Source organism: Mustela nigripes, chromosome 10 (genome assembly GCF_022355385.1).
Source record: "Mustela nigripes isolate SB6536 chromosome 10, MUSNIG.SB6536, whole genome shotgun sequence".
NCBI classification, from domain to species: Eukaryota; Metazoa; Chordata; class Mammalia; order Carnivora; family Mustelidae; genus Mustela; species Mustela nigripes.
Window position 1 is genome coordinate 43,473,154 of NC_081566.1, and position 24,400 is coordinate 43,497,553.

The 24,400-nt window shown below is 46.9% G+C and overlaps 1 protein-coding gene across 9 annotated transcripts in view; it reads left to right on the forward strand.

Annotated features, from left to right (window-relative positions):
• Positions 1–24,400, forward strand: part of SRGAP2 (SLIT-ROBO Rho GTPase activating protein 2) — a 231,027-nt gene that overhangs the window by 152,521 nt on the left and 54,106 nt on the right. For 8 of the 9 annotated variants that reach the window (XM_059413278.1, XM_059413277.1, XM_059413276.1 and 5 more), the window contains exons 5-10: positions 339–401; positions 7,606–7,821; positions 8,410–8,538; positions 16,551–16,775; positions 20,465–20,566; positions 21,590–21,787. In XM_059413278.1, the coding sequence (XP_059269261.1) occupies positions 339–401; positions 7,606–7,821; positions 8,410–8,538; positions 16,551–16,775; positions 20,465–20,566; positions 21,590–21,787 (933 nt within the window). The remainder of the gene's footprint in view (positions 1–338; positions 402–7,605; positions 7,822–8,409; positions 8,539–16,550; positions 16,776–20,464; positions 20,567–21,589; positions 21,788–24,400) is intronic. The other variant, XM_059413274.1, reaches the window with a different exon arrangement.

Consider the following 24,400-nt stretch of genomic DNA (forward strand, 5'->3'; position numbering starts at 1 on the left):
CAGAAGACTTACTCTGCCTAACAACAGTTGCTAGGTCAGATGTGGCTTTCAAGCCGGCTCTTCGGGGACCCACTGAAAAATCAAATCCTACACCCATTTGCCCTCCACACAACTGCCTTAACTAGGCTATAGAAGGGGCGCACTTCATTTTATTAAAACTCTTTGCGTAATCTGACCATAATTGAGTCTGATCGGAGTGGTTATCTGATTTGCTGGATTAAATAATGGGCCTTAATTGAGTCTGTGTAAGTTGTAGAGCCCATAATGCTGTTCTTGCTTTGTCGCCCCCTCCTCCCCCTTCTGGTTCCCAATTAACCTCTGTTCCTCTTTCCTTGCAGAGTAAAGAAGTCGGCCAGCAGCTCCAAGATGATCTGATGAAGGTCCTGAATGAGCTCTACTCGGTAAGTCAGATGGTGCCTGGCTCTTTAACAAGCAGGGAAAGCAGCATTTGGCAGCCTGCAGCTGAGTTCCCATCAGCGGCAGCACGGAGCTGAGCTTGAGGACACTGCTTGGTCCCCACTGGGGGTGACTCCACCCATTTCTTTTCCTCACACTCTTATTTTCAAATCTGAACAAGCCCAAGCCCAAAAATCTCAAAATGAGCTCCTTAATCAGCTACGCAAACTAACCGTGACCTCGTGGGGGCATAACCGCCGGAGACCCGCCAAGGCCTTCATCAGCACAACTGACCCCCGGTAGCAGCAAGCCGGGGACCCCAAAGCTAATGGCGAGGAACACAGCCTGCATCGAGCCATTAGTATGTGCCTGCCGGGAAGGACTTCATGTTCAGGGTTGCGCATCAGTTCCTGGCTCCATCTATGTGTTTGCCACGAAAGCGGGTGCCCTAGAGGCCAGTTCAGGGTCCAAAATGCCCCTCATTGCAGGGGCTGATTCAGGCAGAGACTGGGCATCCACTCCCTGGGTTTTTAAAAGGCCTTTCAGGGCCCCCGTCTTCAGCGGGTCTGTGCCCAGCCTTTGTGTCATTGTCTAGGTTTGTACCATTCTGTCCTGGAGGTGAAATTGATTTCCTCTGTTTACCGTGTTTATTCACTGTGTTTCCTCCCTTTCTTCCTCTCTCTCTCTTTCTTCCTTTCTTTCTTCACAGGAAGACAGGCAGTGGTGACATGCATCACAGACATTTGGGATCAGAGAATTCCATGTTCTTGATCCAAAAGCCTAGGTGTGGCTCTTTTGTCATAGCAACTGTTAAGCAAGAAAATAGGGTAGAGTAGTCATCAGACTGGCCTCCAGTGACGCTCAGCTTGTTTGGACTTCCTGCTCTGTGACTCTTCTGCTCTGAAGCCAAGCAGATAGACGGGACTCTTTAGTTCGACTCCCAAGTTCTCATTTCTTTCAAGTGCAGTTAAGGCTTTTTTATAAAAATAGAAGCCTGTTGATGTGAATCATTTACAGACTAGATGCATTTTCCTGAGCCCTGTTGTCTTTTTAATGTTTTACGTCTGCATTTTATTTTTAGAGCATCTTCTAGGCACCAAGAAGAGCTATTACTCCCTTTTCCTGGCAAAGAATTCACCAACATAGAATATGACACATGAAGTCATTATATGAATCCTTTTATTTTCTCGTAAGCATCATGGGCCTCTGCTGTTTGCTCTTTCTGGGGAGGAGTAGGATGGATAGCCAGCAAACCCCAAACCAGCTCAAAACCAGGTTGCCACTTCTGCAGTGGGACTAGAGGGAACAACAAAAGAACAGTGCCCAGGGATCTGTTAGCTCTGCCTTGTGTCCGAGATCTCCCAATACACTATGATTTTTTAAAAAGAAATAAGTGAAAGGGTATAGTTTGTGCAGGAATGAAGAAGAAAACTATGGAACTTGTTGCTCTGGTTTGAAGAGGCTAAACTGGCCAGTTGGACTGCAGTCTTCACACAGTCCAACATCAGCCAGTGCTTCCGTGCTGATGCAGAGCGCGGAATCTTCCCGCTGGCGTACAGACTGAGAATCGGGTGGGCATGGAGTTTCCTGCCAGGAGGTGAATGGGTATACACTATTTTTATTTCTACTTCATTTTATTGTCATGTAGTTGACACCCAGTGTTACGATGGTTTCAGGCGTACAACACAGTAATTCAACAAGCGCTCACGAGTGCGCCTACCATTCGTTCCATACAATGCTATTATGACACCACTGTGTTCCCTGTGCTGTATCTTTTATCCCTGGGTACACACTCGTTTAATTTGTCCAAGGCCAAAATACAAATTTGACTCCGGTCTCCACATACTTCGTGTCTCTCCAGTCACACTTCCTAAAATATCCGAGAGTAGTTAAGGGTCAAGTGAGTTTGCAGATCCTGTAGGCCATTAGAAAGTTGACAGAATTGAGTTGTTTCTTCTGTAGGGTGAGATGAGTGTAGGACTGGCTTCAGGAAGGCACCATGGCATTAGGGTCTCTGACTGTCCCAATTTGCCTAGAACTGAAGGGTTTTGGGGGCATGAGACTTTGAGTGCTACACCTAGGAGAGCCCTTTGGTAAGCAAGGAAAGTTGGTCACTCGACATTTGACAGTGGTTTCAATAAGGAAGAACTTGGCTGTCATATAATAGTGGCTTTGGGAAGGTACTTGCTGAATGTTCTCCTTCTCTCTCTCTCTCTCTCTCAGAGGAGTTAAGAAGAGAACAAGGGAGACCTTTTTATAGAGAGCTCTCACCTTATTTGCTTTTTGGGAAGGCAAGAGGGCCTTTTGCTTCAGTGACCCCCATGGGCAGTGGAAGTTACTCGTGGGCCATGGGATAAAGGAAACCAAGGATATAAGGAGCCCACCATGTTCAGTGCTCTCCTTGGCTTGTATCTCCCCTAATGCTCAAAATATTTCTTTTTGGGAGACTGATTACCCAAGGGTTGATAATTTAAGTACTTTTGAATCTTGTTGATCCAAGGGGCAGAGTCTCGGTGTTCCCAAATAAGGATGCCTTTGGGCAGGAGGCCCAGACTCATACCATAAGTGGCCAGCTGCCCCTCTGTACCTTCCTCTTTTCTGTCTGAAGGACCTTTGAATTTCCTGACTTGGCATTCTGTGCCCGGGGCTGCTTCCCACAGCTGCCATTCATAGAGCAGCCCTAGTGAGCTTTCTCCTCCATGTGTGTCTCCCCCCATATTGAGCTGGCTAGTTGGAAGGCTATGGTCATAAGCGGTTTTCATTTTCCAACTGGTGACCCAGGGATGCCTTTGAGGTTGGAGCATACTGCTTCCTGAAGAACTCTGGAATTCTCTGCCTCAGTTGTACTCACAGTTTGTATCTGAAAAAGTCCAGCAAGTACCCAAAGGAAGGAGGGTCTGTAGGGGCACAGAAGCCACATGGATTGGCTAAGTAGGAAGAGTCAAATAAGCCCTAGAATTGAGAAAGGAAGGAGAGGTGTTGTAATGCTGGGGTGTGGTTGCCCTAGAAGTTTCATGCTTCTGTACTCCCCTTGAATATATGGCTGCTTGATCTGGTGCAGTAGCTGTCTGCTGGCCCAGCTGCCGCAGACTGGTACTGGGCACCTGCTCCCAGGAGACAGTGTCAGTGAATAGACAACCAGCTCTGCTTGCCTGTTCGTCCCCAGTACTAGGCACTAGAGATACAGACACAAATAAGAGATGTCCCTGAACTCAAGGCATTTAGTTTTAAGAGAAGAGACAGAAAAGTAAAGCAGCAAGTAAAGTATGAGGTGATGGTATTTACATGAAGTCAGGCTTCTTAGTGAGAGATTTGAATTGAATCTTAATTGCCAAGAGGTCTTTTATTGTTCCCCAAATGTTCCTTTTTGGTTGTATTCTGTTCTTGTTTCATGACATGATGTCTTTTTGTTTTTCATTGACCTCTCTGGGAATATTATTGATTGCTTTTGAAGTTTTCTTCTTTCTGTATACTTTCTGTTCTCTCTTAATTGCTTGTTTTGGTCTTGGCCTTTCATAGTAGATATTTTCCTTAAATTTTTGGTACTCCTTAGCTGCCTTTTCTTATTCTAAAGTGAGGCATTGAAAAGCCGGTTGAAAGATCTGTGCTATCTGTGGTCTTTACTGTAGGGTGATCTGACTGGTGTTTCCTTGGGGAAGCCCTGATAGTCACTAGTTCTAGGTCTTTTATCTTGGACAGTCAGATTCCCCAGACAAGGCTCTTTTGACTTCCTGCCTGTGTCTGGGGCCTGAGTTGTGTAAGAGGCCAGGGCCATCACAATGTTCAGTGTAGAATTTTCTGTTGATCTTCCTATTTTAAGTTCAGTACCCCTATTCTCAGCTTAGCCTGGTGTTCCCAATGCATAGGCCCTCTATAAGAGAAGGTGCCTCTAGTCTTCCCTGGAGGGGGAGAGGATGGGGCCTGGTAGTCCAGCAATTCTAGGCTTTCGGTAATTTCTCTTGTTTTAACTCCCATCTTCATCCCACTGCCACCAGTTCCTCTTAGGGCTTCAGTGATGTAAGTCAGCTTGCTTCTTGGCTCTGCCTTCATTTGGTTTAGGGTTTGGTGGATCATTCACTACTTGCCTCCCTGCTTTTTATGTGCTGTTTTCATTCTTTTTATTTTCCTCAGTTTATATCTAAGAAATAATAAAAACTCTTTTCTATTATTTTAGTGTGGCTTGGGGAGAGATCAGGGCTAATGGCATAAATTAAGAATTTGTTTTTTGAAGTAAAGTGAATTCTCTTTGTATAACTGAGAATTTAGACTTCTGAGTTTTCCCCCTAGTTTATATTTGTCTCTCTCTCTCTCTCTCTCTATATATATATATATATATATGTATATAAATATATACACACACACATATATATATGTATATATGTCTATTTCTCCAAGTTTTGTCTTGACTTCCCTATTTTTCCCAATTGTTTTGGTATCACTTATTTAAGCTTTGACCCCTGGGTACCTCAGCTTTTCCTTGAGTTGAAGGATACTAGCTATACTTCTTCCATATTTCCATAGAGGACAGATTTGGTGTCATTAAGTCAAAGTCTTTCAGGCAACCACATTGATTGTAAAATTGTCAACTGTGGACATGACACATTTCCCAACTGTGGAGAAGAGAAGAAAACACAAAAGAGGAAGTGATGCTTACCTTTTGGAACTCATAGTTTCCTGGACTAGGTGGTGTTTTACTCTTTCACAGAGAGTTCTTTAGTGGAAAGGAGCAATATAAATCACTAAGTTTTATTACTTCATTGTTGTCTTCTTGGCATTATTCCTTTGAGTCCTTTTTTGATTCATATTCATTCATAGTGTTTCTTGTATCATTGTGAAATGAAAATTCACTTTTTTAAAAATCATTTTTCAACTATTCATTCAAGCTTTTGAATCATATTCAGGTGAAAAGAAAGAAAAAGTAGTCTACCCTTCTTCAGCCTGGATAATACGTGCCTCTTCCTCACTTTCTAGTCACTCTGGAATCTAGGGGATGGTTTGAATTACTTAGAAAAGTTTTTAATGATACCAGTTACTAAATATCATTTCACCAGTATAGAAGAGTGGAGAGTTGATCTTATACTTATGGAAAATGATGTCAGGTTGAAAATAAGGTGAAGAGTAGATTTAAAAAGTTCTGTAGCCAAAATGAGACATTTAAACTGTAATGAACTTTGATTTTGTTGATGGCCTGATATTCTTTATTCTTTCCACCACTTCTTGCTGACCCTAAGAGATTAGTATACCCATAAGGTCCATCCAGGATTTCTCAACCTCAGCACCATGGATGTTTTGGGCAGACAGTTTTGTGGTGGGTTGTCCCGTACCCTGGGTGGTTAGCAGCCTCCCTGGACTCTGTCCAGCAGATGCCAGTAGTAAGCTCCCAAGTTGTGACAATCAAAAATGTCTCCAGGGGCCGCCTGGGTGGCTCAGTGGGTTAAAGTCTCTGCCTTCGGCTCAGGTCATGATCTCAGGGTCCTGGGATTGAGCCCTGCATCAGGCTCTCTGCTCAGCGGGGAGCCTGCTTCCACCGCCTCTCGCTCTGCCTGCCTCTCTGCCTACTTGTGATCTCTCTGTGTTAAATAAATAAAAATCTTTATTTAAAAAAAAATGTCTCCAGATTAGCCCCCCACTTAGGACCACTTCTCTAACACAAAGCCCTAATAAAACCAGCTCTTCTTTTCAACCCGGTCTTGATTAAACTAACCTTTCCTCCTAGCTAACCCAGCTCTGGTCCTGTTAAGAGGAAGACACTGGTGCCTAGTGGCTCAGAATGTGGACTTTGTGGTCTGACAGACCTGAGTTTGAATCCTGATTTTGCCATGTATGAGTGGTGTGACATTGTGTGGGATAGTTTAATCTCTTTGTGCCTCAGTTTCCCCATAGTTAAAAGTGGAGAAAATCACATGTCTTTTATGGAGGAGTTGTGAGGGTTCAGTGAGACAGCTCACATAAAGCCTCTGACACGCAGCACATACTAGGTAAGCAGTGGATTTCATTGTCAGTATTATACCCTTACTCCCCATTGTTCTGTCTGCACCCTGCGCCCTCATACATGCACCGGGCTCCCACACTCTTTCTCCCTGTCAAAGAGATCACGCAGCATCAAAATGTCAGCACTCTCGAACTTGAGCTCGCTTGGTTGTAATCAGCATTTTTAATTCCCAGATAGAAGCCAGAGGCTCCCTGTGTAGAAACAGAGAGCTCCAGCAGGGATGAGCGGGCATCTTGCGGCTGGATGTACCTTTGGGAGGAAGCACACACGAGTTCTAGCCTTCCCTGCCTCCTCTGTAAGAAAAGAGATTGGACCCCAGACAGTGGCTTTGGTGGGAAATGTGAAAATTGTTCTTTTCTCCTTTAATATTACTTCCTTCCTATGGCAACTCGAGCTTTACCCGATGTGGGTTTTATTTCTTCTTGGGCTCTCACCTGAATTGCTGTGTGGGTTAACAGTCTTCATAAGGTTGTTTTCTAGATCCCGGGGTCACTGTAAGGATGAAATGAGAAAATGTGTGTGTAGCACTTGGCACAAAGCCAAGCATATACTACATGCTCAAGAAACAAGAGCTACCATTGTTCTTGCCCCTGCTGTCCTAATTAGCTCCCGTGACGGAGGGTGCTTGACCCACATGAAGTGGGCCAGACGGATCCTTAGAATGCTAGGCCACTAGAAGGAGCTTTGGAAGCCTTTCTTCTTCCCCGTTTTGTATCTGAAAGGTCCCGAAAGTATTGACTGCTCCGTCTGTGTCTGTGCTGGACACTGGAGACTCCATCCCTCTCTGTGCTTTTTCCTCTCAGGGTTCCTGTTCTGCCCCGGAAGGGCTTTGCTCTTGGGATCCGAGTGGTGGTGACGTACATATCCTGTGTACTTGACCTTGTGATGGAAGGTCTTGTGATGGAAATCACTTAGCTGATATAAAAGAGTCATGATTACAGGTGTTGATAAATAGAAGTAAATAACACATGATGGACGATGTAAAGTCCTTTTAATAAGAAGACATTGGCTCCGTTCAAATGCTGCTTTCCTGTGCTTTGGGGTGGTCTTTAATATGCAGTGTTGGCTGAGCGGAACACTTAAGAACCTTTCCCTTAAGAGGGTGAGGATGTTGCTTCCTTCCTATGGCACAGGTCAGCTGAATCTGGTAGTCTGTAAAGCGGAGAATTGACCCTATTGGCTTGACCTCTGGGGGTGGGGGCGGGGGTGTCTTGCAGGTCATGAAGACCTATCACATGTACAATGCCGACAGCATCAGTGCTCAGAGCAAGCTAAAGGAGGCAGAGAAGCAGGAGGAGAAGCAATTTGGAAAATCGGTAAAGCAGGAAGACCGGCAGACCCCACGCTCCCCCGACTCCTCGTCCAATGTCCGCATTGAAGAGAAGCACGTCCGGAGGAGCTCGGTGAAGAAGATTGAGAAGATGAAGGAGAAGGTATGTATGCGTCCGCAACTGTAGGGGCTGGGGAGGAACACTGTGGAAGTCAGGACTGAGAGTTTTCCAGTAGGTGCTATGAAGAGCGGAACAAAGAAACTCATTCCTTGAGTGTCTAATGGCCAAAAGTGAGTCCTTGCTATCTGCCCTGGAAGACATTGTAGGTACCAGAAGAACTTGGGTGTGGGGGCTCCAAGCTTTTGCCTGTACTGTAGCACATTCATAAGGATCAGAAGAAAGCTTGGGAGAGGGCCCACAAGACCTAGGGCTGGGCTTCAGCTGTGCCGTACACAGGGGCAGATGTAGGGACCCCTTCTTCCAGCTGGTGGTAAAGGATGGAGAACAGTGTTTGCCGACAGAACCAAAGTGGGGCATGCATCTAAAGTAGGGAGCCTCATTAACCTTTCCTGGATTGATCTACATTATGCCCTTGAATCTCATTAAACAGAATTAGAACCCAATTTAAGGCAGACGCGCACAGGGAGTAGCCGCACTATTGTGGTTCTCAAATGTACTGTACTTTCATCTTTTAGAGCACAATCTCCCCTTTTAAAAAAAAGTAGAATTGAACTTTTGTTCTGTTTTCAGCGCCAAGCCAAGTACACAGAGAATAAGTTGAAGGCCATTAAAGCCCGGAATGAGTACTTACTGGCTCTGGAAGCAACCAATGCATCTGTCTTCAAATACTACATCCACGACCTGTCTGACCTTATTGATGTAAGTGCTTCAAGCTGGGGGCTCAGGGGCGCCTTTTTCCTGGGTTTGGAGAACTGGTCAGGTGTTGCCCAGTTCTGTTGCTCAGCCTCTTGGAGCATTTTGAGAAGAATTATGACAACAGTAGCTGTGGTCCATTAGGGGCTTGCCATGTACCAGGCAAGAAGAGGTGAAGCCCTTTTTACTTTATCTTATTCAGTTCTTACTACAATCCTGGGAGGAGGGCACTTTTTTCTTCGTTTTTACAGTTTAAAATTCAGAGTTTAGATGAGTTTACCCACAGTCAGCTAATAAGTGACAGAGGCAAGATTTGTCCCTAGGTCTGATGACGAACTCAACGCTCGTAGCTGCAGTGCACTTCTGTCTCTCAGGAACCGTTCCCTTAGGTCACTGCTTGCACACAGATGTGAATGGCTAGAGTTACAGAGGTAGAAGATCATGCCTTACATTTAGCTGGTACTTGACGTCTCTTAGTATTACTTCATTTGACTATCCTGTCACCCTCTGGATCAGTGCTACTGTCTCCAATTTGAAGATTAGGAATCTAGGGCTCAAGAAGGTTACCTGCCCGCAGTTACACTGCACTCGAAGGTGCTGGTCAATAAGGTAGCTAGATGCCCTTGACCTATGGCCCATGCTTTCTGATTCGTGACGCAAAGATGATGAGAGAAGCCGGTAAATAGGCACATGTGTTTTGCACGCATTAGGCACAAGGGATATGCCTTTTGTCTTTTGCCTTAGGGGTCAACCTTGGCCTTGCTTCTCCTGCTGCTTTTCTTCAAACTTTACATTGAGTCTTACAGACGCCCACCTGGCCCTGTTCCTGAGCCAGCCCTGACTATAGCTGCAGGAATACACCTTTCCTTCTAGTCTTCAAGTGGGGGGCCGGGAGCCAGCTGACTCAGGTGTACCCGGGCTGGTCTCCTCTCTGAAGCCTGATATTGGCCTCTAGCTGTCCGCAGGTAGCCACTGGCCTTTAAAAGCTTCTGGCCAGACCTGGCACACCTGCCTGACTTGGTTTCTCAGTGAGTGAGCCTGCCATAATTCGCAACAGCATTTGGGGTCTGGTGTAAGATTCAGGTTCTCTGGGGCTGGTTACTGACCTGTTTTGGAACTCTGCCGTGCTGCCCTCTCCCCCACCTCTCTCTCCGGCAAACAGAGGAACTGGACTTGATCTTGGTGCTGAAATCTGGCTTCACATGCTTGGGGAACTTTTCCAAACTAGTTCCTCCAGCCAGGGACTTTTGATTTGGTAGACTTCTGCCTGTTCATGTCCTGGGTGTCGTGGTCCCACCGGGTAAGGGGAACCCTTAGGCCTATTCCAGGCACGACTTTCTCCTCTTTGCTTGTTGATGCCAGTCTCAGCACCGTCCTTCGGTGGAGGTTAGAGCGCTAAACAGGATCCTTTCTCCTCAGGAGGGGAATGGCTCTTCACTGTCGGGAGCGACGCCTGTTCTCAGCACAAGAAAGAGAATCAGTTCTTTCTTATGTTCCATTTCTGCTATATATCTCACATTTGGTTAAAAAAAAAAAAGAATCAGGGGCATCTGGGTGGCTCAGTGGGTTAAAGCCTCTGCTTTCGGCTCAGGTCATGGTCTCAGGGTCCTGGGATTGAGCCCTGTGTCGGGCTCTCTGCTCAGCGGGGAACCTGCCTCTGCCTGCCTCTCTGCCTACTTGTGATCTCTGTCTGTCAAATATATAAAATCTTTAAAAAAAAAAAAATCAGGCCATGCAGTCCATCACACCTCTTTGCCCCCAGAACAACAACTTTCCTGCCCCTTTTACCAGAATACTGACCTCAGACGGAGACAGGGGCTACAGCTGTGTCAGTCATCACCTTTGCAGTCCGTAGACCCTCCATCAGATGTGCATGGGTGTTTTAAAATCAGTCCAAGAAGTAAGGTATTTTGCACCTTATTCTCAGTTAAAAAAAAAGATGTTAGGGCCCATCTTCATGTGATATGGTACAAAGTTTCATGAAAAAGCATCTTCTCGGCCTCCTTAGAGCTCAGCTCGGCTGTGGGTATAGGTTACTGTGGGCGGGTCCGTGTTAGTAGTGTTCCAGGCCACTCAGACGGCCGAATCACTCTTGATGTGTTTGTTGTTTATTTTGTTTTCATTTTTCCTGAAGTGAGGAAAGATTGATTTCTCTTTTTCCTTTTTAAAGCTGATAACATTATGTGGCTAAGTAAATATTTATTTGGAATGACGCTATGTGCTTAGCACCAAGGGTACAAAATGTATAAAATCATTTTTGCCCTAGAGGTGTTCATAGACCTACAAAAAGTTAATTTCTATGAAACTGGCTAACTGCAATGCTGAGGGAAGCCCGGGGGCCCTAGGATTATGTTCTTCAAACTATAGATCATGTTCCATTGGGGGAGTCATGAAATCACTTTTATGCATTTGACTTGTTTGTTTGTTTTTTTAAATGAATAAACTAGAATAGAACAGAACAGACTAGAATAGAATGAGAAGGAAATTAGAATATCTAAGGTATATCATACTTAGATTAAGTTTTATTTTGTGAAACTGTCAGGTGGGGGGGGTGGTGTGTGACAAGATGTATTTCTTATTGGAAGCTGGAAGTAAAAAAAAGTTTGACTGACTGCACTAGGAACAGAGGAATGTTTCTTAGTATCTGTACGCTCCATGAAGACGGGAACCAAGTCTTCTCTTTACCTTAATATAGAAACTGGGTCACCTGGCTGGCTCAGTTGGGAGAGCATATCATATGACTCTTGATCTCGGGGTTGTGAGTTCAAGCTTCATGTTGGGCATAGAGAAACTAAGGTTTCTCTTTTATTTATTTATTCATTAGAGATTTTATTTATTTGACAGAGAGAGAGAGAGAGAGAGATCACAAGTAGGCAGAGAAGCAGGCAGAGAGAGAGAGAGAGGGAAGCAGGCTCCCCGCTGAGCAGAGGGCCCGATACGGGGCTTGATCCCAGGACCCTGAGATCATGACCTGAGCCTAAGGCAGAGGCTTAACCCACTGAGCCACCCAGGCACCCCTTCTTTTTTTTTTAAACATACGCACAGTGCTTAATACACAGCTGACCACATAGTATATTCACTGAAGGAAGACAGGAGTAAAAGGAGTGGGAAGAAGGTGATTTCCTAAGGCAAGACTTTTTTTTTTCCTTTTGGTGTCTTTTAATACTGCTTAGAGATATAATTTATATACACCGCCCAAGAGTAAGTGTTACAGTTTCAAAAGTTAGGATAAATTCAGACACGCTTGTAACCTACATCTCTGTCAAGACTGAGAATATCTCCATTGCCTCAGAAAGTTCCTCTTTTCTCTTCCCAGTCAGTCCTCCCCCACCCAAAGCAACCACTGTTCTGATTTCTTTCACCATAGATTAGTTTCGCCCGTTGCAGGACGTCACGAAGATGGGGTTTTGTAGCACGTGCTCTTCAAACCTGGCCTTTTTTGTGCAGCCTGATATCTCTGGTCGGCACCCCTGCTAGTGCCCATATCAGTGGTTTCTGGGATGATCAAGGCAATAAAAATGGCCAAAGGACACCTGGGCCACACAGCAGCAGTGGGGGCAGGAGTGAGTGGGAACCTGGGTACCTTGCCGTTCTGATTGTGACAGGATCCAGAACTTGCTTTAGGACAGGGGATGAATCTTGTGCCCATCTGTCGCCCTCTGCGTGACGGACACTATGCTGCCTCCCTCCTCGTGGTGTGCAAGGGCGGTGTGTGTGAAGGCACTGAGGTTGAGTGAAAAGTTACTTTTGTCAGTGCCAGGACACTGACACAAGGACTAGCCTTTGACTTCATTTGATAATATAACAAGATTGAAACTTGGACTGTAGAAACCCGCATGAGGCATCTGACACGTACCAGGAAACCTTGACTTCAGGCCAGAAAGACACTCTGAGCCGACTTAATGGTGTCTGAGAGCTGTAGGCTCGTTGGAATGTGGCTTTCCTCCCCCGTCCTCCTGTGGCTTTCCCAACCCAGGAGCAGATGGATGAATGAAGAACAGGGCATTGTCCTCAAGCATAGCTGGGGGCTTGTGAGGGCTCCGCGCTTGGGGAGAGAATCCGTGACACCACGAGCACCCAAGCTGGCCATGAAGGAATGCAGCTTCATAGGAAACTTACAAAGGGCATTTATTTTTCCCTTCTGTGTGAACTAGAAGTAGATCTTATGAAACACCCATGTTTCTTTTCTAGGCCTTCTCCAGAGTCTCTGGGTGAGGACGTGAGCTAGTAAAGGGTTAATGAGCTGTCAACTCAAGTCCTCACACATCTGGATGGGCTATCATTAAATTCTTATAAAAATTTGATTTCCCCTGAGAGAGTTTTCATCAAACATTTATATAACCCAGAAATGGCCAGGGGAGCTCGGCATAGCCACGGAACTCATCAGAAGCCACTGAAAACATACCTTGTCCCCATTGTGAGGGAAAATAATGTGCTGCCTCCACTCACTAGGATTCTCTTGGGAACAGAGATGAAATATTCAAATTCCGTTTACCTAACCTTGCCAGAAATTGCTTCTTTGCTAAGGCTTCAATGTCCGGCTGTCGTGCTTGCGGAAATCTGTGGATAGCTAAGGCTCTGTAAAACCTATCCTGGGTCTCCCTAGTTGGCTGGAGGCACAGAGGAGCCAGAGGGCACACTGTGAGTCAGGCCCCCACTCAGTGGCACAGAGAAGCTACAGAACAGCTAGATCAAAGAGGCAGCAGGCAGCTGGAGAAAGCTCCCTACCTTCCATAGGCCGCACAGAGTGAGCGACACAAAGGGCTTCGGTGGCCACTCGTCCATCTACTGATGTGTATGAAATGCCTACTACGAGCAAGGCCTTCGTGGGGTGGAGGAGGCTACCATGAAGGAATGACGCTGGCCAGGCCCTTTTTGAGGCTTGTCTTCTGGTGGGGGTGATAGAAAATGGTAAGTCTCAGAGTGAGGGAGTGTGTCCTGTGTCACGTGAGGGCTGGTGTGGTGTGGTCCTGAGTAGAGGCCAAGTTCAGTGGATGCCAGGGTTGCAGGGCTGGCTGGCTTTCCAGAGGCTGGGGATTTGATTTGGATTTTGAAGATGGGGTCCATTTCCGACAAGAGAGAAGAGCGGGAAATACGTCAAGAAGGGAGGATGCTGGGTAAAGGGCAGTGGTCAGTGGATTTGGGGATCTTGGGGACTGATGTGGAAGTGTCTGCATGATGCCAGATGTGCCTCAGGACATTGCCTGTTACCAGCCCCGTGACAACCGGTGAGGCCGGTGTTGTCCTCAGGGGAGGCTGAGAGAGGTTAAATTGCTTGCTCCGGGTCGTGCAGCTGACTTGCGGCCTGCTGCTGTCCCAAACTCTGCCCTAAGCAGGAGCATGTCCTTGGTTAGAGCCTGAGGAAGGGAACGGAGGGAGATGGTATCGATGGTCAGACCGCAAGACAGATGAGAATTAGTTCTGGCTGGTGACCTCGCCTCACCGTTCTGGTCTGGGAAATGAAGATAATACCAGCCTCGCTGGGATTAGTATGAGGATTCAGACGTAGAACGTACATAAAGCACTTAGCACGCGTCGGGCAGACGGTAAGCATACCGAGTAAAAAAAAAAAAAGAGGTATTTTTAAATTCCCAAACTGAGCAAGGTCTGAACGCTAAAAGCTTCTGTAGGTTCTTCAGCAGGGGAGTGGCCTAACAAAAGCCATCTTTGAAGACAGTGAAGCAGACAACTCTGGTGTGGGATACAGGTCTGAATCGGGGCAGAGGTGCAGAGAATGGAGTCACCAGAAATACAAAGGTGAGGAAGGGCACCCCGCCCCCACCCCCCATTCTCTCCTGCAGTAAAGAGCTCCCCACTCGCTCAGCCCTGCGCGCTGTGCTGCCTTATTTCTGTTCACAGACTCTGCAGGCACCCAGCTCATCATCAGCGTCTGCGCAGGGCTCGTCAGGAAGGTTTCCAAGTTCAAGGGCAGCCTGGCTAGCCCAGCAGCGCCTTTCAGAGGAGGAAGGGCTCCTGCAATGAAGTCTCCCAATCAGCTGCTTTTGTCTCGCTTCCAGTTGCTCTTCCCTCCCAACTGGATTTGATGTCTTTCCATCCTCCGCCTCTAGTTAAGCTGTAACTGCTGTTCTTCCACGGCCGCCAGGCACCTGCCAGCGCCTGTTGGCAGCGACCCAGAGCCCAGCCCGACAGGCGCTCTGTCGCTGAGCTTCTTGTCAGATGCTCGGAGGAGGAGGCACGCCACGTGCTTTTTCTTCCCCAATCGTGGCTGCTCCCGATGTGAACATGATGAGGGGAGAGGCGGGGGGAAGTGAATATGATGCCTGCCTATGGAATGAAATAGCAGTCCGGCAGATGGTCTGACTCTACCCGTGGATTCTTCTCTGACGTTTCTTCTCGGGTTCTGGATCCCAGAGCTGCTTGGGCAATAGAGGGGATAATGGATGGCCAAGGAATTTGGATCTCGGGGTCCTTTGGGAGGGTTGGGGAATATTGTCATAGAGTTACCAAATGCCACTGCTGAGGAAGTGCCGTAGAGATTATAATTAGTACAAGTATTTTCAGACTTTTTCTCGAGCAGAATTCTTTCTTCAAATCAGACCTTACATAGAGCCCCAATCTACTGGGCGCCTGGGTGGCTCAGTCACTTAAGCATCTGCCTTTGGCTCAGGTCATGATCCTGGAGTCCTGAGATTGAGTCCTGCATCGGGCTCTCTGCTCAGTGAGGAGCCTGCTTCTCCCACTACCCATCCCCCAACTCATACTCTTTCTTTCTTTCTCTCTCAAAAATAAGTATATAAAGTCTGAAATTAAAAAGGATCCCAATCTGTTATGTAGATAAAAAAGCAGAGCTGGTTTGGTTGAACCAGATAGGAGGCTCCAAGTCCTACTGGTTGCTGCCCTTTTACCTCCTTCTCGAGAGCAGCCTAAGCACTGGCATAGAACCTCAGAGCTCTCGGGGCACCTGGGTGACTCAGTGGGTTAAGGCCTCTGCGTTTGGCTCCGGTCATGATCCCGGGTTCTTGGGATCTAGCCTCATGTGGGGCTCTCTGCTCAGCGGGGAGCCTTCTTCCTCCTCTCTCTCTGCCTGCTTCTCTGCCTAGTTATAATCTCTATCTGTCAAATGAATAAATAAAATCTTTAAAAAAAAATGCAATCTTTAAAAAACAAAAAACAAAAAACCTCAGAGCTCTCATCTGCAGCCTGAAAACCACCGACCTGGCCAAATCTGTTCATTTTGCAGCTGAGAGTACAGGTTCAGGGTTGGGGACTGGCTTTCCCAAGGTTGCTTGACTTCCTGTCAGTGCCCTTTTTTTTTTTTTGGATACTATTGCCTTTCTCATACCTTTTTTTTTTTTTTTCATTTTGCTTTAGAAAATCAGAATCCTTTACATGATCTGAATTTGCCCAGTTAAGACTGACACTTAAAGAAGTTTTCCATCTTTTAAATGCTAAATCCGAGTCTGCTGCTAAGGCCTGTCCTAGAACGGTGGGAGTGATGACAGAGGACAGGGTCTGCTCCCTATTCTCCTCTCCTCCCACTGGGGTTCAGTGTTGGTGTAAGTGAACTGCTCTTGGGAGACTTGTGAGTTGTGAACCTTAAATGCTGAGGTGGCCTGGTTTGGTTCATATGTCGTGACTTGACCACAGTGACCCTCGGGGAGTGGCAGGCTATATTTTCATTGTTGAATTTTGTTATAATGGTATCCCCAGAGAAACCCTAAGGTAGAAGAGGATTCCCTTCAACCCTCAGCTCTTCTGAGGGTTATTATTGGATAACCCTCATTGGATAGCCCTGTGCAGCGTGTGATGAAATAGTTTCCTTCTGTCCTGTTGAGTGCTCTCCTTCCAAGTCAGCCTGTAGTCCCCTGAGGTGTGTCTTCCACTGAATTGGGAGTAGAAACCAGAAATCTCACCTGGATTTTGGAAGTCAGGATGTCAGCCTTCTGGCTGCACAGCCAGTCGCTCTGATATGGTCAGAGATGCCCGGGGGCCACCTCCCTTCCTGCCAAGCCTTGGGACTGTCTATGGTTTGCTCATGTGCCTTCTCCGTCCCACAGCAGTGTTGTGACTTAGGCTACCATGCCAGCCTGAACCGGGCGCTACGCACCTTCCTCTCCGCTGAGCTGAATCTGGAGCAGTCAAAGCACGAAGGTCTGGATGCCATCGAGAATGCCGTAGAGAACCTGGATGCCACCAGTGACAAGCAGCGCCTCATGGAGATGTACAACAATGTCTTCTGCCCACCTATGAAGTTTGAGTTCCAGCCCCACATGGGGGACATGGTGAGGTCTTCTTCCCATCACCACACTCCCTAAGGAGCTTGAGCTCACTTGTGCCTGGATTCATACACTGAGGCCACATTATTCTGGGGAGAGCAAGGCCTGGGCTGGCTTCCTGTCAGGTGGGTGAGGAGCATTCCACTCACTCGGCAAATAGCTACGGAGCAGCAGGTAGCGACCGAGCACTTGCTGGGATTGACCGTGGACGTGGGGGATTAGGGCCCTCAGGGAGATTCCAGTCTAGTGTGTGGAGAGAGAGTTGGAAATACGCATAGGGAGGGGCACCCAGGGGTCCAGCAGGATCAGAAGAGGTGAAAGACAGCAGGTGTATAAAAACCAACAGTTCAGTATGGGAAGAGGGAAAGATTTGGAGAAGGCCTCCAAATGGTGAGTCTGGAGGAAGAGCTAACATGGGGAAGATACTCGCAGCTTTTGACAGGGACGGAGGGCTAAGTGCGGCAGTAGTGATGTCATCCTTCGTCACTTGGCAGAGATCTAAAGGATCTCATTCTCTTGATATTCGAAGACTGCAATAAAAGGTGTAGCTTTGCTTGGGTATTGAACAAAAAAGAACGGCTAAGACGGACAAGAAGGAGCTAAGATGTCATCCCAGAGGCCTGATGCTGTCTGCCCAGGCTGGGGAACAGGAACATGGGGGCCCTGTTTTGAACTTTTCCCCTCCGAGACTGAAACAAGAAGGGCGTAAACCAAGTGAGAGGAACAAGAAGCTCTTTGGTTTTAATTACTCTGAATCTTTTAGTTCCACTGGGGGTGGTTTTGCATGCATATCGGAGTGAACCCTACTCCGGTCTATAGAAGCTACCCTTTACCTTCCGGGCTAAACCGGAAGGAGGATGTGTAGGCTTACATAATAGAAAGATCTTCAGGCATGGTTGGATTTAGGAGTCGGAAGTTATCAAGACTCCGATTTTTTTTTTCTTTCTCTCGGCGTCACATCTTGTATCTTGGCTCTATTCTCAGGTAGGCTCTCCTCCCGTAAGGCCAAAATGACTATATTTCCAGCTGAATCTTCTTGTACATCCAAACCCAGTAGAAGGAGTATCTGCTTCCCTCCTAGAAACCCCCACAAAAGTCTCACTGTGTCTTCTTCGTTCTGATTGGCTGATGTGTTTATCCCTGAGCCACTGATCGTGGCTGCGGGTCTGCAGTTGGCTGATTGGCTAATACCTACGTCACGTGCTCCACCCCCGAGTCGGGGAGAGCCTCTTCCGAAATGTCTGACCTGAGTTGTGGGGTGGGAGGTTCCTCCAGAAGCTAGTCAGGCCCGAGTTGCCAGAAGAAGGAGGAAGGGATGTGTGGTGACAGAAACAACCATGTCCTCTCAACAAGGGAATAGTATATCCAACAGGATTAGTATCCAGATGCTTTTTAGAAAACCCTGTCCCAGGATGACAACTGTTGGCAGTGTCACTAGAGGATTCGCTGTCATCGATAGTCCACAGTGGAGTATGGGACATTTCTATCGTAAAGACAAAAATGTAGAGATGATTTCTTTCCCCTCCTCAGGGAAAACCAAACCCTGCACAGTTTGTTTCCATTTCTGTGACTTAGGAAATGTCAGTGTCTGAACAGATGGGGAAGTGAAATGGCAGAGTGTGCAGTCAGAGGTGGGGGGGGGGGGGTGTGCCACCGAGCCCCAGGAAGCCCCATTCCTCACCTGCCGTGGCTTCTGGTCCAGCTTGTCTTCCAGTCCCCTCCTCCGGCTGCCACTGACATTCCTTCCCAAAAATCAGTGGAACTCTGGGACCAGCTGAGCGGAGTGATACATTTTTCTGGTGTTGACTGAGTCGCCTTCGGAGCCAAACAGCTTGTCTCCATAAAGGGAGAATGCGAATGCTGGGTGCTCGGGCCCCCTCGTAGCCTTGTCAGTGCCTCGGTTTCCTACCGCGGAGCACAGCTGGAACACATTACCGTGCACCCCGGTAGAGGACCTCGGCCAAGGCATGCATCAGCAGCCCTGCTGCTTCTTAAAGGCATAGGCATGGAGGTCCGTTTTGCGTACGTGGATCCTCCCTGCTAGGTCTAGGTTGCTTTAAAATCAGTAGTTACTCTCTGGCCTTGGCCCTCCTTCCCTGTGATACAGCTGACCAGCCACAGAGCCAGGCAGGGGCCAGGGTCAGCCCTAGATCTTGCAAAGGTTCTGCGTTCCAGCCCCGCCTTCCTAGGAATAGAAAAGAAAAAGAGATGAGAAGGCAAGTTTCTCTTGGTCCCCACAGCCTGTCTGTCCCCACCGGTGTGGGCTGTCTGTAGACTATGGAGGCAACAAGAGGGAACTTCCTGGAAGTCCTTGAATTAGGGCCAAGGTTCGGGTGGCATTTTGACCGGAAGCCCTGAAATTGGCCAAGGCCCCACACTGACGGGTGTTCGGGGGCGCTCGGCACATGAGTGGATGCCAAGCACTCTCAGATGTACTAGGAGGAGGCGCTTGGCTCTACCCTTGGTGCCCCCAGAGGCTTGTGGGGCTCTGGATGCCTGACCAGTGACATCAGGCAGCCAGAGAGTTTCACTCTTGGCTCTAACCCATCCTGGCCACTGAGCTCTCTCCATTGTGTCTGCTTATCCAAGAGCCAGAGTGAAGTCAGCTCTCTTCAGATCTGAGAGCTGGCTCAGGCCAGCCCCTCAGCTGGGGGAGGAGGTCAAGTCCGTTGGGAGCTTAAAAGCCAATGGAGGAAAAGGTCAAGTCCCAGCCCCCTCCATTTGAAGAGAGGTTTTGTCTTCCCAGCAAGAGAATGGTCTGTGGGCATGTGAATGTGCCCACTCATTGCTGAGGAAGAGGGAGACCAGTTCTATCCAGATGTCTCTCTGCAGACGAGAGGCGAAGGGACACGTGGTGGCAAGGTGACAGGAGCTGCCTCCATGTGGGTCCTGCCTCCTAATCTGCCAGCCTTCTGTTCCTCATCTGTCATCCTGGAGACTGTGGGTGATCTCGTGCCCATGCCACAGCCATGCCCCCATCGGGAGATGGTGGCTCGGCCATCTTGTCAGAGAAGGAAAAGCTCGTGGACTACAGTCCTTAGGGGAAGGGCAGACTCCTCTCCTACACAGATCTGGTACGAACCTGGGGCAGAAGGTTGGCTCTTGGAAAGTGCCAAGTTCTACCAGATTCTGTGCCCTCTGGGGCCCTCAAGCACAGCCCGTGGAGTTGCTCCTGGCTTTACACTTTCTCTCGTTGAGTCAGAGCTCTCATGCATGGCCCAGATTTATAAACACATGCTGGCTGCCAGCAGCGGCAAGCTAGCCTCCTGACCCACTTCTCTGCTGCTTTCACTCTCATACATGAAGGGGAATGAAGGAGGGGCCGGAGAGGTGGCCACTCGGACTCCTGGCAGGAAACCCTCCCTGCCAAAGCATTGTGTCTATGGCGCTGGAGCACCCTGCGCTGGTCCAGCGCTGGCTTTTGCGGAGCCGCAGAGCCCACCGGGCACTAGCCTGGGGATGGGCCCCCTATGGAGGGACCTGGTCTTTCCAAACAGGTCCCACTTCTCATTCCCTCCTTGTGCTGTTTGGTCCTGGCAGAGGTTCACACATGCTGCCTTGGGGTTTTTGTTTTCACAGAGAAACTGTGAGGCTTCCAGCTTGAACATGAGTACTTTTATTAGTAGTAATGGGACTCTGGAACCTCCAGAAGAACCGTGTCCTCTTCCTGACCTGGTGTTGCTTTCTTTTGGCAGGCTTCCCAGCTCTGTGCCCAGCAGCCTGTCCAGAGTGAGCTGGTTCAGAGATGCCAGCAACTGCAGTCCCGCCTGTCCACTCTGAAGATTGAGAACGAAGAGGTGAGTTTCCTGCTTAGGAGACTGGGAGCCAGCCTCCGAGTTTCCCCGTGGAACCTCTTTCTTGCTGCCCATCTGGGAGCAGGTGGAAGGAGCATGCGGAGAATGTCCGGGCTGCTGCAAACGTTTCCTAGCCAAGCGTAGCCTTGGATTTTCCCCCTCTGCCACATCCTGCCCTTGAACTCCAGGAAGTTGCTCTTGCATTGCCAAAGGTTGAGCTCTATTTTGAGCTTTTGCGAAATGCTTTTTTTTTCCCCCCTCTACACATTTAATCAAAATGGCACTTGGCAGCTGTGTGAACAATATTGTGTCTCTGAAACCACCCCTTCATGCCTGGCTTTTTCCAGCATTTTCAAACAAACAGAGGCCTTTGACTTTGACACTTAAAACATCTCCATCCTCTTAGAAAAGGGGGACTTTCTTCTGCACCCAGCGTCCTTGCTTTCAACAGCTAGTTCAAAAGGGCAGCATGATTAATTGTCCAGCTTCTTTCGTTTGTGCTCAGGAGACTTCTTACCTGGCATCTCAGTCTTACTCTTTCCAGGAGGATCAGGAAGGACCGGGTTGGGGTGGGGGGTGTGTCACTTCATTGGCCAATGGGGCAGCCAATCCACTGATTTGCTAAAGGTCATGAAACAGCATGGGGTGTGGTGGGACCAGGCCAATCTCACATTTTAACCAGCTCTTTACATCATGAGGTTGGTTTGGATTTGTTTTATTCTCCCCGTTAGCACTTCCATTGTAGCCCAGAGCTAATATTAAATTTCAAAAGTCAACATTAAATAAAAGAGCTGGGTCATATACAGAGCCTGAGGAGGGGGGTGGTTTTAGGTCTTCTATAAAAAGAGGAGCACTGTAGAGCAGAGTCCGTGTGATGGTGGTCACTCTCTCAGCACCGTCCGATGGGAAGCAGAGCTGCACCTTCTGACAGCAGCGCCCCAGTCCCCTCCAGCCCCTTCTCTCCCACTCCTCCCAACTTCTCCCTTCCCTGCCCCTCACACGTTACATTGGCCCTTGTCGTGACAGGTAAAGAAGACGATGGAAGCCACTCTCCAGACCATCCAGGACATTGTGACTGTTGAGGATTTTGACGTGTCCGACTGCTTCCAGTACAGCAACTCTATGGAATCCGTCAAGTCCACGGTCTCAGAAACCTTCATGAGCAAGCCCAGCATCGCTAAGAGGAGGGCCAATCAGCAAGAGACCGAGCAATTCTATTTCACGGTGAGGGGGCTTGATGGCTCTCGAGGAGCACTTGCAGCCCACAGGGAGACTTGGAACCCGGAGTCCTGGTCGAGTCTTGGAAGGGCAGACTTTGAATACTTTAATTTCGATCTGGGCATATTCAGAGACCATTCCTCAGCTTCAGTTAAGACACAGATATCTCTAAGTTGTAGGTATCAAACAGGGATCCCCCAAGAGAAAGGTGCTCCCAAGTACACTGCCAGGAAGATTTCTTTTCCTTTTTTTCCTTGCCCCTGAAGACTTTTCTTTTCTTTTCTTTTTCTTTTCTCTTCTTTTTTAAAGAATTTTTATTAACCAGCTAGTAGGCTTCTGTTGGAAAGTTTCCTTCTCGGCCACGGGGAATCACGAAAGGAGATCTTTATTTCTTAGTTCTTGGGAATTATATCCAATGTATTCTGGCTAACACGTATCTTATTTCTAAAGTTGATAATCTCTTCTAGGTGATGCGATGACATTATTTTATAATTTTTGCTGATGGAAAATTATCTTTCATAAAAATGACTAAAATTCAAAAGGACAGGTCATGTGCAGTGTCATTGGTTTCCAGAGGATTCCAAAACACTGTATTTTCTTATCTGTGTATATCCTGCTCTTGTGTTAGACAAACAGACCCGATTATTTTCAGGTTGTGTTAACAGTCCTTTGGAAGGTTGCTGGCTGGTCTTTGGTGCTGCTTTTTTAATAATTAAGTTATTTTGAGCTTGCCAAGTAGGATTCATTGCCTGGACTAAAATTTATTTTCTCATCTTCTGACAACCAAGAAAGGAGATATTAAATTTGCAGATGTGAGATGAAATGTAGCTGGTGAATGTGCAAACTGATTCTGAATGAGAGGGATTAACTTGTTTTTTAGTCAAGAAACACAATCTACATGCAGTAAATTGAATTTTTCCTCCCAACTGGAACAATTTGTTTAATTCTTCTTTGAACATTGCCCTTTTTCCATTAAGAACTAGTGATTTGCTATGTTTTCTAAAAAAAGAAATCTGTTTTATTTTACTTAAAACTAAGAATTCTTCAGATTTTTTTTTTTTAAATCTTGGAGGAGACTTTGAAAAGGAGTGATTTAACAGTATTATTCTTTTAAAATGACTTTTTTCTTGTTATATGAAGTAAAACATCCATATGATACTAGTTTAGAAACAAAAAGGAAGAAAGTAAGAATCATCCATAATCGCACTACCTTGAGATAACAGCATTAGGGCATATTCCCTTCCTGGTGTTTTTCTCTGCGCAGACAAACATCTCTGTGAATATGTATTTAGAATGTGTTACAAAAAGTGGGATGTTGGCTATGCACGCTGTTTTATGATCTGCTTTCATTTAACAAATGATTAGTGTTTTCCCAGTTCATTTCATCATAACGTTCTTGAATATTTTATGAGTGAAATACTAAAATCTACACAGAGAAATAACAGAATGATATTTTGTCCCATTCATCCTTTTTGTAAAATATTTCGCACACTGCCTGGTCTGTACAGAGTGCTCATTAAGTGCTGAAAATTTATTGTCACTACAGTCATTATTAACTTATTCATTAATCATTATTGAATTACTCATCAGTAACTTATCAAGGATCTTCTTTGTGCTAAACATGGTGCCAAAGCTCGGAATGCTGGGAGTGCAGAGTGCAGAGGGGAATGATGGGATTAGGCATCCGAAGGGAGAACCTCCATTTTCACTTTGTATGTTTCAAAACAGTTACAGTAAGTTGATTTTTGCAATCAAAAAAATAAGTATGAAAATTTTCAGCTACGTGCACAGGCACATGAATGGTGGCCAGGATGGGTGGAGTTGGCGAAACATCTCATACAAAGTGACTTTTGTGCTTGACTTTGAAGGATGAGTGAACCAGGCAGTGAATCAAGCAGAGAATGGCATTCCTTGAGAAAAGAGCAGTCTGTACAAAGCATAAAGGCATGCAAAGCCCGGGCTAGACAGAACGAGAACTTCTTGTCTATCATGAGGGCTGTCTCGCCACCCCAAGCTTTCTTATCTCAGGAGGTTGTTGAACACTCTAAAGGCTTTTAATAATAGGATTGTTTGGCTGGTCTGTCTGCACTGCTTAGATAGAACACTACTTAATGACCCAATCTCATTACATTGCAGCAGATTTCCATTTTTCTTATTAAATAAGAAATTTTGACATAAAAATCTGTATTTAAGACTGTCAGAATTACTTTCTGGCTTTCAGCAAAGCAATGACATGCATTCAAAGTTGACCCTTAGTAAGAGCAGGGATGACCATATCCAAACCGATGACCTCAAATCCTGCCCACCCTTTTGCTCCTAGTCCACTTCCTGTCTTTTGTGGCCAGAGGGCCTACTTACCAAAATTATGTCCAAATTTTCACGGCTAACAGGAGCACTTTTTTTGTCTGGGCTTCTGTAGTAATCGATGTATAAGAGAGTTCATCATTTTTGTAACTAGTGCTGGGAATGCACCAAATAATTCATTTCATGATAAAAGGGCTTTTTGGGGGGTAGCAAAATAGACATTTAAATAAGGGGGGGTGTGCATATTAGCATGACTACTGTACGAAGCCCACAGAACTGTAGATGTGCTTTTCCTCGTCTGCTGCCTCCACAGAC